We start from the raw sequence: 16,504 nt of genomic DNA, 5'->3' as shown, positions 1-16,504 counted from the left end.
TAATTTTGACAAGTATTTCTGCCATGTCTGTCATTGCATTCAACACCTCTACAGTAATCCAGTCCTAGAAGGTTTTATTTATCTTGTGGATTTACCCTTTGCCAGTAGTTGGGGGAAGTGAGATTGTGAGGGGGAATATTTAATGTCTGATTCATGTTTTTTCCCTTCCCCAGTACATTGTATATATTTTCGTTTTGCTCATATTTGCTTTTATTATTTCTGTTTGTTATGTTGTGTAGTCTTGTACCAATATCTGCAAGCAGATCTCCATGGCAAGAGCTCAGACACTGCAGACAAAACCTCAGGTAAAGAGGGGTTAAGGATAAAATAATGATCAGGACCTATCTATTTCTTTATTTTCAGTCTTCTAACTCCTCTTGAATCAAATTGAAAATCACAGAGCCAAATCAAAACCAAACCTCTTGGACTTCTTAATTATTTTGCCTAATTTAAATCAATATTTGGAAATTTCTGTTCTATTTCTTGAAGCTCTCTTGGCAGATGTGGTTCTCCAGCAAAATCCCACTAAGTGATGTCAGTATATTGTCACTATATTGGTGGAGAGGAGACTGTGCTAGATCTCTGTGCATAATAGACTGAACAATATCTTGCATGAGGCCATTTTACAGGATACTTACCCAGAAATCTAACAAGGCTTAGTTATGTGGATTTGTGAATATGGGGGACTGGAAGGTTCAGCTCTACCAAATCCTGCTACAGAGACACAAAGTTTCCTGACGCTTCAGGGAAGTTTATTTTGCAGTATAGATTTAAATAGCCATACTGGTGAGTACATAGACACATACCCCCCAAAAATTTCCAAATAACTTAGATGTATTGATAGGGTACACATCCCCCTAGGGTTTCCTGCTTAAATATGATCCATTAATTCCTTTGCATATTGGCATACAAAAGGAAGATTAGACACTGCCCTCCTCTGTGGTGGTGTTTGCAGCGGTCCCAGGACGAGGGAAAAGATGAGAATCTTGACTCCATGTTTCAGAAGGCTTGATGTATTATTTTATGATCTATATTATATTAAAAGAAAATGATATATTAAAACTATACTAAAGAAATAGAAGATTTCATCAGGAGGCTAGCAAAGGAAAGGATTGGAAAAGAATGATAAAATCTTGTGGCTGACCAGAGAGTCTGAGACAGCTGGACTGTGATTTGCCATTAATTAGAAACAACCACATGAGACCAATCACAGATCCACCTGTTGCATTCCACAGCAGCAGATAATTATTGTTTTTCTTTTCCTCTGAGGCTTCTCAGGACAAAAAAATACTAATGAAAGGATTTTTCAGAAAATATATCCATGATACTCCTCCTCAGTCCCCCAAAATCCACTACTGTCTTACAGACAACTCAGATTTTAAAGCTTTGGAATGAAAACTGTTTTGTCTGCCTTGTCCCAGTCCTCCCTTTCTTATCATCTCCATCCTCTGCTATGAGAATGTGAGGTCAGAAATAAGAGCTTTGAGTTACAATGTCCTTGAACTCTGATCAACCTCTCCCTGCCACCTTGGCATCCTGGGGAGGCATGGAAGAAAAGCAGCAGAGCAGTTCTGCACTGCTTAAACTAACCAGTTCCTGAGCCTGACAATTAACAGCTTGCTTGCTTCCCAGCCAAGCACTGTTATTCCTGTGCCCACATTGTTTTCTCACTCACACATTGTGTATTATTTGCTTCTCGTGCAGGGTCATCCTGTTATTAAATAAGCTTAACAAAATTCCATCTGCAGGGAGAGGCCACAGCTGGCTGTGCTGAGCACTTTTAATTAGAGGTGGCTGTCACAGAGGTGGTCACCATGAGCTCTGTGCATAGCTGTGCTCCCAGTGTTCCTCTAAAGGAATAAAAGATATTTTTGTTTCTGTAGTCACAGGCATTCCTGTCTGTGTTCCAGAGCTTGGAAGGAGTGACAGATAGCTGGCATTCCCTGGACCAGAGGGTGGAAGATGCCTCTGCCTATTTGGTACAAAGCTTTGTGTGCCTCTGTCACTGTGACAATAATTGAAACAGATCTGTTTAAGCCTGAAGATCACTAAATTTTTATGTAGGATCACTCTTATGAAAGTCATGGTGATTAACAGCTTCATGACTGTAGCTGCATTTCCCTAGTAATTTTATCTTTCATCCAAAACACAGATCCAGGCTTGTTTTCTAATTTTGAGCAATCTTTTTGTTTTGAAATCAAATTAGCACAGTGTTTTCTTGATTTAGCATCCATTGCTTCACTATTTGCTTGTAATTTGAAACTAAATGTCCTTTTAAAAGCCAGCTCCTTAAAGGAAGGCACAAGTTGTTTGGGAGTACCATTAGCAGGATGTAGTATCCAAATGAAATGGAAGCTGAATCTGACACATTTTACACAATTTTTAAAACTACTTGATTTTTTAAAAAAATATCCTGAAAGCAAAAGGATTGAATTCAAACCCAATTTTTAAATTTGCCTCTGAGAGTTGTGCTGTTTGCATGGGCAGCACACATCAGATACAATGTTCCTGTCCATATAGTAGTGTTATCTGGCCATTGGTATTTTAGCAAATGGATTCAATTTGCTTTTAATACTTGGTTCAGTTTAAATGTGCCTTGCTAATCCTGTTTGGAAAGTTAGCAAAGAAGCACTTAGAAGCATGTGGGAGGTTTAATGAAAATACACTGTTCATGTAGAGTAACAGCTCAGTGAATTCTCTGTGCCACGTGTGACTCAGCAGTTCGGAGCTACCAAGGCTGAGAGCTGAGAGGATCAGGAACCTTTCAGTCCAGATCCCTTCCCTCATCTTTGCCAAGAAGATTCTGCTCCCTGTGGTTCTCTTCCAGCTGCCTGTCAGTGTGGAGCTGGCTGGTGTGGTCCGTGCTTTTCATCTGGTTTTGCTGGGAGTTGGGGTGTTTCCTGCTAGTTTGGGCAAGTGATGGCATTTCACCCTCACACACAGGCTGCTCCTGTCACATCCTTGTATTGTTTTTTTTCTAATTTATGTATCTCCTCTAAAAGCTTGCCCTCCTTGTCTTTCTGTGAGGCAGCTTTGTATGGAGGGTGCAATGTCATGTCTCCTCAAGCTAATGACAGGTTGATTTTACTCCAGTGTGGTGTCTTGGCTCTTTGCTTTTCCCTCATGATCACTGATTGAGAGAATAACATTTCCTCTATGTGTGTTTTACCTAAAGTTTCTATTTTTCTTAAACTACTGGAATGGTAAAATGCAAACACTGCAGAGACTCTACGAGGGTAAGTTGTTTGTGCCATTTATTTTCCTGGATAAAATGAATCCATGTTGTCAGCCTACAGGGACATTGTAACTGCTGGTTTTGGGCAGATGGATTTCTTAAAGCAATGCTTATACTTGATAGCCAAAACTTTTTCTAATTTTTTTTTGTCATGAGAAAGGAAACCATTAAAGAAATTTAAACTTCAGCAGTCACTTACTGCTAGCAGTAGAGAACTTCATTAAGTCATCCAGATATTCTCTTCTACCTTTTAGTAGAAGCAACCAAATAAATTTAGTATCAAATACCTGCCTTTCTGCCAAGTCACAGTAAACTCTGTCAGATGTGAAATGATTGAAGAGCTAATTGGGAAATAACCTCGTGCATATTTGTTTGATTATGCAAGCATGTTAATTACTGTTTGATTCTAAGAACTAAAAGTGTTGCTGAGTATGTCTAAGTACATACCTGGAGAGAAAATTTTTGCTGGCTTTGCTTGGTAGGATCTTTATTTTGTGAAATTTTGAGAGTTGGTGGATGACACTGTGTCTTTAATGGCTCTGCAAAGAACTTTTGGACCAAAATAAGAGGTTTTTCTACTGCTGTGTTCTGAAATAGAGAAATGGTCTCTGGTTTTGGTGTACTTGGTCTGAGCTTGAGGAGATTATCAAATCCTACCATTAGACCTGGCACTGCCTTTTTGCTACTAAAACATATCCCCAAATGCCAAATCCACATGTTTTTGAACACTTCCAAGGGTGATGATTCCACTACTATGATGCTGCAGTGTGTCTAGATCCTGTGTTCAAAATAAGTGTTGTATAAAAATAACAATATCTTTAAAATCTTAGAGATTACTTGGGAAGGAAAAGATTTAAAACCCTTTCTCAGAATGCACTTGCCTATTAATGCTGTTGGAAGAGCTGGTTTTGTGTGATAGTGTAATAGATGGTCACTTAATTAATAAATTTTAAGAACTCCTTGGTTTGATTACTGTTTTGCATGCTATAGACAATCCAGTGGGGAGAGCTCCATTAACAACATCACTGTGAAATACAGTATTTGTATGCTGATAACTGGATGCATTTCTGCTTGAAGTCTAATTTCAGTCTTCCTCTTTGCACTTGCTGGATTCTTTGTGTGGAGAAAGTATGTCCTTGAAATTTGATGTAGAAAAAATAAATGTTTAATTTTCACATGGTGTAAAAAATATCCTCTATAATGAATGCTTGAATAATTTATAATAGCCAAGAGGTGCTCATATTTTTATTGACCTTAAAGACAGCTTCTGACAAACTTGAGGGAAAGTGCTCTTTCACTGACTAAGTAAAGCTGTCTCTAGATACTCAAGCTTTGGAGAAGGTCAAGGATCCAGTTGATTGCAAGGTGTTTTTCTGTAAAATTTCGGCAGTGATTTTTCTCTTGACGATTTATTTCCATTCTGTAAATACTAAACTGGAAGCTGTGTTGCAACTGCAGTAAGATTTTGTGGGAAAGAGGGTAAGGTCAGACTGAATGGGAATATTTTCTATTTCTCTTTTAAAAGTAGTACCTCTGAGAGTCAAAATGTCCATCAGATTTGATTAAAAAAAAAAAGGAAAACCCAAGTCAGCTCTCTCTGAAGCCTCGGTGCTGTTTCGAGTCATTATTTCTTCATTTGTTGCAGGAGAGAATTTCGACCAGAGTCCCCTAAGAAGAACCTTCAAGTCCAAAGTTTTGGCCCATTATCCTCAGAACATTGAGTGGAACCCCTTTGACCAGGATGCTGTCAACATGGTAGGTAGAGAAAAACTCTCTTCTCAAATTGTTACCGACAGTGTCAGCTCTCGAGAGGTTCCTGGGTTGTTTCCAGCCAGCCCTTGTGATGCTCTTGTGTTCTTGTGGCTGTGGTGCTTCTGCTGGGACTAAGAGCACTCACTGGGCATGCTGCATGGAAAGCTGTAGAGGAAGAGGTGTTGTGAAAACACAGAATACTTTCAGGCACAACAAAAGCAAAGTGCTGCATTCCCTCGTTAGTTCTGAGTGTGCTGCGTGATAGAACAAGTCCAAGCAGCATCCCAGGGACTGGCTGAGAAGGGGTGGGGTCACCTAGGGATACCTATCCCCAGGTAGGAAGGGGGCAAACCAAGGAATTTTTAAGATCCTGATATCCATGTGAGGTTTTGGAGTACAAAACACCTTGATTCTGCAGACAAGGGAAAGAGCAATCTTTGTGCAGAAGCTGGAACTTAGCTAAAGCACAACTTTTGCTGGGTCATCACTTTTGATGGCACCTCTGCACCTGTACATCTCCTGTACATCTCTTTCCTCTCAGTTGTATTCGATGTGAACATCTGTGTGGCTGAGTCCCATGGACTGGGAAAGGAGGGGAAAAACAGTTCCTGGAGTGGGGGCAGTGACAGCTGAAATACTGATGATGCACTGGGAATTTTTCTGAAGCCCTGGTAATTAAAGGATGATTCCAAAATCACCAAAGCACTTGTTAAGAACATAACCTGACAAAGACAACAGATCACTGGTATTTGAGCTTCCCAGTACAGAAAATGCCATATGTTTCTTACTTTAAAAGTAATCAATTGTTGTGACAGTAACACTGAACAATATTATAGCTGTTTTCAAAAATGTGAGTTGTGTCTAAGTCAACATTGGAAAATTAGGGAGGCCCTTCCCCCAGTCTAGGTTAGATGAGCTTTGCATTTGAAGAAGGCAGGACAGCACATGACCTGCTTCAAAACAGAGCTGACCTCATTGTGTGGTGCAAGTGAGAAGTCAGGAGAATCTCCTGGCCCTCACCCAGCAGATGGAGAGGTAGGGAATACATAAAACCCACATTAAGTTGGCTTTTGCAAATGCAAAAAATGCATTTGGAGCTTCCCTGCAGTCATGAGGATGTAGAAATCTGGAGTTCATGTCAATTTCCACTGAGTTTTATTTTTAGCATTCTGACAGATATTTAACAGGAAAGCACGGAAGCTGGGAGCAGCAGAGACACAGAGAGCTGATACTGTGGCCCTGCACTTGCACAGAAGGGCAGAGATGAGCCTGGCCACTCCCTCTGCCTGCTGACAGCTGGGGATTTCTGTCTTCTGCTTCCAAATGTGCTCTGCTGGAGATGGGGTGGTATTTGGGCTGGTCTCCACATCCCTGTGCTGATAGAGAAGGCATGAAGGACTCAGAGCAATGCTTCCTCAGCAGTTAAGATGGTAATAGCTCAACTGCCAAGGTTATTTATGCCTTTTAGTCCTGCCTTTGCGTTGGGGGAGTTCCAGTATGAAGTAATGAGGGGTGTGCAGCAGGAATAAAGCAGCTGGAATTGCTGTGTTATTTGTCTCTCACGTTACAGTGGAGAATGTCTAATATTCATGAAGTGTGATCACAGTATTGGACAAAAATGGAATGCTAAAACCAGCAAGAGACCTATTAGAATAATTGAACTGAGCTGCCTTGAACACATCTTTCATTTGCAATGTGTCTTGGAGAAAAAGAAAGCATTTACTAACAGCAGCAGTATTTAATGATCTTTTAAATTATCTTTTTGAAAACTTCTTTATTGTTTTGATCTGAAACATAATTTTAAGTAATATCCACCTCCATGGAATCTCTTGAGGCAATTATTGGCCTTTCTGATCTTGCCTTGCTGTATTAGTTCTGCCTATGTGTTTGCTTTATGTGAGCTTCCAGAAGCAATTTTCCTCAGAGAAGAAAATGCATGAATCCTTGAAGGGTAACTTGTGAGAACTCTGGCTTTGCTGGATGCCTAAGGAATTTCAATTGCCTTCTGGAACCATCCTGTTGTTTTAAAAATAGCCCCCTGAAGTTCCAAGCAATCAAGCTGCAAAGGAGTCATGTTTTCTCTCTGTTTCGAAGTATATGTCAAAGTACTGAGTTCTCTTTAATAGGAAATTGTGTCTCTCCCCCCGCTGTTTTTTGTGATTTTCCCTGCCTAACCTCACACACCATCTTCTGTGGCCATTCTGCAAGTAAGTGTTGTACCAAACTAATGTTCTCAGTAAAGAGATACAGAAATTTTTAGAATATAAGGTTCCTATTTTAATCCTCTGATTCACCAAGGTATATAAATCTTTGCCTGTATTTCTGAAACTCGAGGAAGCATTATCTGTTTAATGTCTCATGCACTGAAATAAAAGAACTAGAGGTTCCCTGGTGGAATTTGAAGGAGCAGGCTTTAACACAAACAAAAGCAAAGCATCTTTCTCTCCACCCCCTCGCCCACAGTGCAGTTTGGGTATGGAGCTTGCTGCCACAGCATGTTGTGAACATGAGAAAGATGCAGAGGCTTAAAAAGGGAAATGAAAGATCTAGTGGAGAAGAGGTGAACCAGTGCTGGTGGAGAGTGGTCCAGAGAGGACCTTTGGGTCAGAAATACCTGCAAATGATGATGGCTGGGAGAAGGAGGGAGGGATTATGGGATGTGTGTGTGTGTGTCCTGCCTCTGTGCTTGGGGAAGAGGTATCTCCTGCTCAGGACTTCCAGAGACACGTTATGGATTAGCTGTCTTTATTCTTTATCTATCCTGGTGCATCTTCCTTTTGTTTTTACAAACGATCTTGGTTATAAGCCTTATTGCAAATCTGGTGTAATTACATGGTTTTCTGCTGATGGATACATTTAAATACAAATAGAAAAGTAAAACCAAAATGCTGTCCTTTGATCAGTAATCTTGGGTAGTTTTCAGTGTTTATACAAAGATTCAATGCAGGTGACTGTGTTCTCAGCATTAGTGAGCCAGATTCATACCAGCAGGCTAAAATTTCACCCCCCCTTAGCACATCCCAAGCTTCTCCCAACACTCTCCTGTGGCATGTGTGACACAGATGAGATGGGAAGTGATTGATGTCCGAGGCACTGAGATGAAAGTTTTCATATATTAACCACAAATTCAAAGCTTTCTGTATTGCTGGAAAATGATTACAGGCTCTTCCTTTTGATCTTAGCTTCTTAAGTGACTCCTGGTCATTCCTCCTGTCTCAGTTCTTCCCATCTTTTTTTTTTTTTTTCCCCTCTGCTTTTTCCTGTGTCCTCTTATAGGTCTAACAACAGCAGGAGTCTCTGGGGCAAGGTTTGCAGCCAGGGTCTTAAAAGGTCAATATTCTGCATGTGTCAAGTTGTGGCTGAAACTTAATAGATGGGCATCCCTTTGTGTGTGCTTACCCAGTATACAAAGGACAAGGGAATAATAATTAAGGCTTGGAGGAAATTTATTTAAACAGCCTTCTGAAACAGTCTCAGCTGATCTGAATTTCCCTGATGCCTATCTGTGCCTGATTGTAATAGTATATCTAATTTGCTTGTCCAGGTATTTTTCTGTAAAGTGAAGAAAATTTAATCTCTGATAGCATTGAGATTTAAGCCTATGATTTCAGCCTGGTTGGCTTTGATAAGGCTTACAGCCATCATTGAAATCCCACATTCTAGAATTAAATTTTTATTAAAGAAGCCTGACAAAAAATGAGGTTAAGAGAGATATTTACTGTGGAGAATAAATTTAAATAAAGTGTGAAACAAGAATTTTTACTACTTCTTTATTGGAGAAGCCTTAACCATGGCACTGCTGTTAATGCCTCAATAAAAAAGCTCTTGAATAAAAATGTGGCTGCTCTTCAGAAATAGTTCAAGCTGCAATTTCATGGTTTGTGTCAGCAAAGCCATCAATTGAATTAAATTCTTCTGCCAACTCCAGGCTACTTATTTCCCTACACATTACCTTTTTGAGCAATACATAAGAGCTGCCCTAGATAATTTAGGGGTCTGATAGCCTGTTGTGGAGTCTGGACCACTTGCCTAATTCCCAGCTTTACCAGGCTCTTGAATGGTCTCTGCAAGGTACACTGCTGAAGTTCAGGGTAGGATGTGCCTGAAAATACCTAGTTATTTCTTCTGATCTCTTCTAGCACCAGAGGAGTTTATTCCTGCTCAAGGTGAGACATTAGGGGGTGCACTCAGTTGTGCCTAGGTTCACATACTGTGGTAAAGTTGGCTTTTACTGTTGCCTTTTTTGAAAAGGAACACTTTGAAGATTCTCCTTCTTTCTTTTTATTTCTTCAGATGCTACAAATAAAGCTATAGTCCTTTGTTTATAAATATACTTATTTAACTAGAACATGAGCAGTTTCCTGCTGATGCACAATTCAAATGAGTTTTGCTGGATGTTTGTTATTTTGTATTAGATGGTTGATAACATTCCCAAAGAATGTCTGGAAAAATGCCTTAATTTATCACTAGGGCCATGCTTCAGAGAAACACTCAGTGTAACAGAATCACTGCAAGGGATTTTGCTGAGTGGTAAATCAAAAATGAGGCTTTCATAGATTTTGGGTGTTTCCCTCCCTGTCCTCCTTTTATCCAGTCTAAGCTATTTGGTAGCACTTAGAGAAGAAAGTAAATGTAATAGCTGCCAGTCAGCTGGGGTTTGGTTTGTTTGTTGTTTTCTTCCCCCAGAAAATTAGGGAAGATCAAAGAATTCCAAGAAGTCTATGTAATTTAAATCCAGTGGTATAAGATGCTTCCTTCACTCTCTGATTTTTAGAGTACTGTGGGCATATATATGCAAATGAGAGCAGAGCTGGATGTTTTTATATGATGCTTAAATAAATGGCACAAAGACAATTTAGTAGTGAAAACAGTTTCAGCAAGTAATGAAAATGAGTCGTAATGACTTAATGGATGGGTTATTTTGGAGGGTGCTTTCCTTTCTTCAGTCATGTCTCCCTCTTAAGTAGCATCAGTGGTTTTGTTCTTGGATACTTTTTTTTTTTTTAAAGCTAAATGGCTTGTTGTGATGCAGGGGATGAATAGAATGTGCCTGTACAGCAAAACCAGCAAAATGAAATTGTGTCTTAGGTAACTCTGTCAATTTCTGTTCTCCCCTCTTAGCTGTGTATGCCCAAGGGGCTGTCCTTCAGGACGCAGGCGGATAACAGGGACCCGCAACTGCACTCGTTCATCATCACCCGGGAGGACGGCTCCCGCACGTACGGCTTTGTGCTCACCTTCTACGAGGAGGTCACGAGCAAGCAGATCTGCACAGCCATGCAGACGCTGTACCAGATGCACAATGCAGAGCAGTACAGCAGTGTCTGCGCCTCCTCCTCCTGCAGCATGGACTCCCTGGCCAGCAGCATCGACGAGGGCGACGCCACGTCCCTCGCCAAGCTCCAGCGCTACAACTCCTACGACATCAGCAGGGACACGCTCTACGTCTCCAAGTGCATCTGCCTCATCACCCCTCTGCCCTTCATGCAAGCCTGCAAGAAGTTCCTGATCCAGCTCTACAAGGCAGTGACCTCCCAGCAGCCTCCACCTCTGCCCCTGGAGAGCTACATCCACAACATCCTCTACGAGGTGCCCCTGCCGCCCCCGGGCAGGTCGCTCAAGTTTTATGGGGTTTATGAGCCCATCATCTGCCAGAGACCTGGGCCCAACGAGCTGCCCCTCTCTGACTACCCTCTGAGGGAGGTCTTCGAGCTGCTGGGCCTGGAGAACCTGGTCCAGGTCTTCACCTGTGTTCTTCTGGAGATGCAGATCCTTCTGTACTCACAAGGTGGGCACTCATCCAGCAGTGTCTGTTTCCAGCAGGCAGTTCCTGGGCAGCTGCAGCCACAGGAGCTTGTAGGATTTCCTGTTATGTGGAGCTAAGGTTGATTTTTGAAATGTGAGAATGCATTGAAAAAACGAGAGAAATGAGTGTATCCTAATGGAAGCACTAAATAATTGTTTCCTCCAGGCAGTCTAGGTGCTGCTTGTTTAATTATGCATTGTATTTATCACTTGCTGCAGCTAGCAATAGAATACATTTGATTATTATCCTCACACTGCCCTTGATCATGCAAGACAGCATGAAATTAATCCTATCTTCTTCAGAAATACCAGCAGAAAATAATAGATCTTGCAGAAGACACTCTTGCTGCTACTTTGTTTTTCAAATTTCAGCAGCATATTGAAGTCTAGTGTAATTTCCTGCTTCCCATACATTGGATATGTTCTTGTTAAAACACTGAGTGTTTTAGCACTCGGAGGCTAAATATTTAATGGGTTTTGAAACTGAGTGGAACTACTGGTCATTCCTTTTTTAGTCCTGCTTGAGGTATTTGGGAATGTTGCTGACAAAAATGCTAAGATTGAATTGGCCAAGCATTGTCAGAAGTTTGCTTGCACAGAGCCTGTCCATGTTCCATGTTGAAGTGTGCCAGCAAGCTTTGGAAAATGTGGTTTTGCAAACCTTTTCTCTTATGGTTGTGTCTTTCTGTAATAGTGCAACGCTCTGCTGCAGGTTTGGGGAATCCTGACTTAGCACTGGGCATGCTTTGGGATTTCATACTCCTATTACTGTTTCCTCCAAGATTTTGGTTCCTGTGAGTGTGGTCCTGGTGGTGTTGGGATGCCCAACATGTCAAGGTCAAGTTTTCCTGCTGACTTTCAAGGGGATGTTCAGACTTTTTGGGTGTTCCTCTAAGTCTCACTGGAAGCCTGTTTGTGTAATTTGGGTTCCCAAATGGCATCTCTGATTCTGACCCTAAATTAGGAAAATGTGCATCAGAGCAATTGGGGGTGGGGGGAGTGGTTTCATCAAGGAGAATGAAAAACCTGGAGCCAGGATGCCTTTTAGTGAAAAGAGGAAAAGATGCTGAATATCTAGGCTTTGTCAAGAGAAGTGGTTTGAGCGGCAGACAGCTTGAAATGGAGCAGGGAGAGAGGATGGGAAATGGGCTGAAATGGGTATGGATAATGAACCTTCAGACTCCAGAAGGGATTGCTTGGGTTTGTCATATAAAAGAAAAGGTCAGGAAGTGTGTAATGGTAATGCTAATAACTAAATGACTGAGAATGGGGAGCAATGTTCAGGGAGGTGGGAAAAGGGTAGTTCTTCTGCAAATGACTGAATTCAAAGGGTTGGTAGTTCTTTGCAGAGCTCTTCTCCACATGGACTCCAGGGGTTTGCTTTCAAGAACTGAAAATGAAAGGTTTTATCTTCTCTCAGTTTGAAGTGTGAGCAGAAATCCTGCTGTTAGTTTTGATTAGGCTGCTTTTCCCCTCCCTCCTGCTTCTCTGTGTGTGTGTGCAGTTATCCCCTTTCTTCCTCAGTTTGAATCATGCTGCCTTTGCCACTTTGCACTGGGGTTTGATATTAAACAGCAGCACCACTGAAATGCCTCTCACCCATCCCTGCTCATCAGTACCACCCTGGTCCCAGCTTATAGACTCACTGAGAACTGAGAATGGTGTTTTTCTTTTTTCTTTCTCACTGAAAGATAGCAGCATTAGAAAAATGTGCTTGTCAGGTTACATTTTAGTAATATTTTGTGCATGTGGAGAGCAGCCTCCATATGCATTACTTTTGTAATAGTCATTGAGACAGATACAAAGTATCTACTAAATAATTTTGACTCAGCCTTCATGTCCACCAGATGTTAGATAAATGTTGTTCTTCCAATTATTGCTTATGATTTAAAGGTTTATTACTTGGTTTTTGGTTTCATTGTGTGGCGTTTGTTTAAAAGAAAAGTGAGATAGTGAGAAGTAATCCTTTCCACCCTTCAAATTTCAGAATTTTTTCTTCCCCCACTCTTCTTTTCTATTTGTGAATCTAGGGATGTCCTTGACATGACTTTTACTTGCCTGTCTAACACAGACACAATTTGATGGTGCATGGGGGAAAGTATATAGCTGTGTTAGGGAAATTCTGTGATTATGTAAATAGCAGCATAATGCTGGTTCCCAGAGGTGAGGAATGTGGAGTGGAGGGCAAGTGCAAAGCCTCAGTTTTGGCATACCCTGATAGCTGAGTGCTTGGCTAATTGTGCACTGAGGCTTCTTTTAAATGTCAGTCTTTCAATTCCTGAAAAAGAAAACAGCAGCTATCTTCCGATTTGAAATACAACCAGCCTAGAATGTACCCAAATCTGCTCTCTTCAGCTTTGAGAATTGTGGTATTTTCAGGGTCCCCCGTGTCAGGAAGGAAATGATGAATCTGACTCCATGTTCTTTGAAGGCTAATTTATTATTTTATGATATTTATTAAAGAATGCTATACTAAAACTATACTAAAGAATAGAGAAAGGATACATACAGAAAGCTTAACAAGATTCTAATGAAAAACTTGTGACCCTCACCAGAGTCCTGACACAGCTGGATGTGATTGGTCATTAAGTAAAAACAATTCACATGAAACAAATAAAACAATGACCAGTTGGTAAACAATGTCCAAACCACATTCCAAAGCAGCAAAACACAGCAGAAGCAATCAGATAATTATTCTTTTCATTTTTCTCTGAGGCTTCTCAGCTTCCCAGAAGAAGAAATCCTGGCAAAGGGATTTTTCAGAAAATGTAATGGTGACATGAGATCCATTGGGGAGAAAAACTTTCTTAGCTCCCTAGTTCTTTCAAGGCAAAAGATGAAAATGCTTTGGCTGACATATCTCTTGTTCCAAAATAACAAATGAGAGAGGCATTTTGCAAGTTCACCCTTCTTTGCTTTTCTGCTTTAAAGAGGGTGGACTCATTGGACTGTGTTTCCAGAGGCCTGGCCTCCCTGCAACCTTCTCAAACTCAACAAGAGATTAGTAGAAGATCCTCTGGTTGCAATTTCAAGCAAGACAGCATTATTTACACAAAATCACAATTCACTGACATAATCATGTAATGCTCAAGAAATCAGAGCTGGAGCAAAACCTACTTCAGTTCATGAAACTATTTCAGTGAGAGCTGCTGTTAACACATATGGGAAATGTAAGCTGACTTTTTTGTGGTTCTCCTAGACCTGTTGGAAGGAAGCTTTTCATTTAAGCTTGTCAAAAATTTAGTTCTTCTGTAGAATAAAGGCTTCTTTTGGAAAGTGGAGTGAAAATATAAATTGTTGCACAACCCCAACCATACAAAGAAGCCTAGCTCATAATAACAGCAGTGAAAGGCTGGCACAAAGGTTGCACAGAGACTGTACTGGCTTTTCTGAAGTGTTTTTTCTCAAGGGAACTAGGAGTTGAGGATGAAAAAGTTTATTTTTAACCCTGGGGCATAATGCTTCCAGCAGCCTGAACAAAGGCATCTAAGTCAATGAAGAGGTGAGGGTGTTGGGTGACTTTATCCAGCTTGCTCTGGATGTGTTCCCAGCATGATATGAGAGTGTCTGGCACAGCTCTGCCTTGGGGACAGGAGCACTGAGTGGCTGTTTGTACCATGGCTGCTACAGTCCTCTTTGGGTATCCAGTTGCACCGTTGATGGTGTCTTAGGGGTGACTGGTACCCCATCACTTGGGAAAATGCAGGGATTGTACCTTCACTTTACAGCTGTGGTGGTTGAGCAGAGGGCTGAAGAGAGACTGGCAGCAAAGAATGATGAGCTCAGTTTTTAAGCTGCTTTGTTCCCATATGTTTTGGACTGCATGGCTGAGTAACTGGCAGAGACCTGTGCTTGCACCTCAGTGGTAAGACTGAAATGATCAGCCCTTACTGCTCCTGGAGACTGTGTGGACTTCCAGGGAGTTAATCACAACAGCTGCTGGTGGGAAGTGCCAACTTTGGTCTGCAAAGGTGGTGTGGAAACCTGTACCTAAAATTGCCTTCACTCTATGTGAACTCCTGCAGCTTCAGGTTCTGTGTATAGAGAATATTTTCATTCCTTCCTTCTGCATATAGAGAATTTTTTTTAATATTAAATAGGGCAAGTTTTCAACATTTGGGCTTTGAAAACCAAGGGGAGGGATTAGACATGCTTTCTCTGCAATTCTTCTGGGTGCAGTCTTTGCAGTGCTCTTGTAAGTGCCCTTTATTCAAAGCACAGCTCTCCCGTGCAACTGTGCAGATGGAAGGTCTTGCTTCTGTCCACTCTTCAACAGCTACTACAATTTCCAAAGGATAAGTAACAAAACATCACTGGTGTGGGATTCCTGCTGGAGAGAGATGAATTAAACTGTGAGCTCTGTGGAAACCTCAGCAATCCATTTTGTATGTCTGCCTTTCAAGGGATTTAAGCATGAGAGGGAACGTGTGGATGAGACAGAGATAAACTTCTTAGAGCTTAGGCTGTTTCTACTCATTATAATTTTGAGCGTTTTCCAAGTTGTTTTTTCCAAGGGCCTGAGTAATTGCTCCTCCAAGATTGAAATATTCTTTACATTATTTTTTTTTTGATCTTAGAAATTGTAATACAAATGACTATGCATATATAAAGCCATTGCCTAGAAAGTGTAGTGTCTGAAAGATCTTTCTTATGAGGTCTGTTTTGGGGTAGATTTTTAAAAACTAGTACATGCATAATGTGTTTGCCTTTTAAAGTGTTTTTACATCAAATAGTTACATGAAAAACCTTTGCTCTTCTACTCATTATTTAAACAGCTGCCCTCCACACTAATATTCATCCAAATCAGTGGAAGGCTATTGCAGAGAACAAATTATATGGGGACAAAATCTGTGTGCTGTCGAGGAGACCTGGGTTTATGGCCTCAGTAGAACTACACTCAGAGGCAGCAGTGCATGTTTCCCTGGAAAAAAGAAAAGTAATTGGGTAGAAAAATCAGAGAATGACATATAGCCTTCCTTTTTAACTTAGGTGAAATGGCAAAATTGTTTTTTAATTAGAAGTTGCTCCATTTTGTTAGCTGTCAGTATGACCTGAAAAGTGAAGCTTTTAAAGCATCTGGAAAAAAGGAGAAGGAGCTGGTTCAGGTCTGTGCTACAGCCCCACTCCTGTTTGTGCTCACAGTGAGCTGTAAAGGGAGATAAAGCCACACACACACCACAACCTCTCCACTTTTCTTTTTTGAAATTGGATCTCATTTTTTCCCACAATGAAACATCTTTACCTTTTCAGAATGAGGGGAAGAAAGTTAAATTAGGCCTTTGCAGTTATGGCAAATACCAGATAAATAACATGGCAGTCTAAAGTGATCATGACCAAAGTTGTTCCCTGGTGGACTCTTTTGTCCTCCCCATCCTCTTGCTGCTGGCTGGGGAGCCTGTTCTGCCCCAGCAGCCATGGGGGAGAGCAAGGGGCTCCCTGTGTGCTCAGGAGCACCTTCATGTGTCCTGCTGGCACAGACTTGGCAGCCTTGGCACAGACTTTTGCCCTCTTCTCAGAGACTTAACCATGCTGGTAATGGGAGCTAATTCTTGGGATGGCTCTTAATCATAAATTCATGCTGAGCCACTGATGGCAGGCTGGGACATAGTTAAATTATATAAATGGAAATGTATTGAAGAAGAAGCTTTGTAAATTAAGCGTTGGCCAACAAGGAAAAGGGTTAGGACTGGCCTCGGTGAGTATTGGCCTTGG

At 41.1% G+C, this 16,504-nt stretch overlaps 1 protein-coding gene across 1 annotated transcript in view; it reads left to right on the top strand.

Annotated features, from left to right (window-relative positions):
• DENND5B (DENN domain containing 5B) overlaps window positions 1-16,504 on the top strand; it is a 106,109-nt gene that overhangs the window by 44,104 nt on the left and 45,501 nt on the right. The window contains exons 2-3 of the mRNA XM_071422404.1: window positions 4,881-4,990; window positions 10,109-10,775. Coding sequence (XP_071278505.1) covers window positions 4,881-4,990; window positions 10,109-10,775 — 777 coding nt within the window. The remainder of the gene's footprint in view (window positions 1-4,880; window positions 4,991-10,108; window positions 10,776-16,504) is intronic.

The sequence above is a fragment of the Agelaius tricolor genome, unplaced genomic scaffold (genome assembly GCF_023055355.1).
Source record: "Agelaius tricolor isolate 1412-34295 unplaced genomic scaffold, bAgeTri1.0.p SCAF_3, whole genome shotgun sequence".
NCBI classification, from domain to species: Eukaryota; Metazoa; Chordata; class Aves; order Passeriformes; family Icteridae; genus Agelaius; species Agelaius tricolor.
This window is presented reverse-complemented; position numbering and strand designations above follow the sequence as displayed.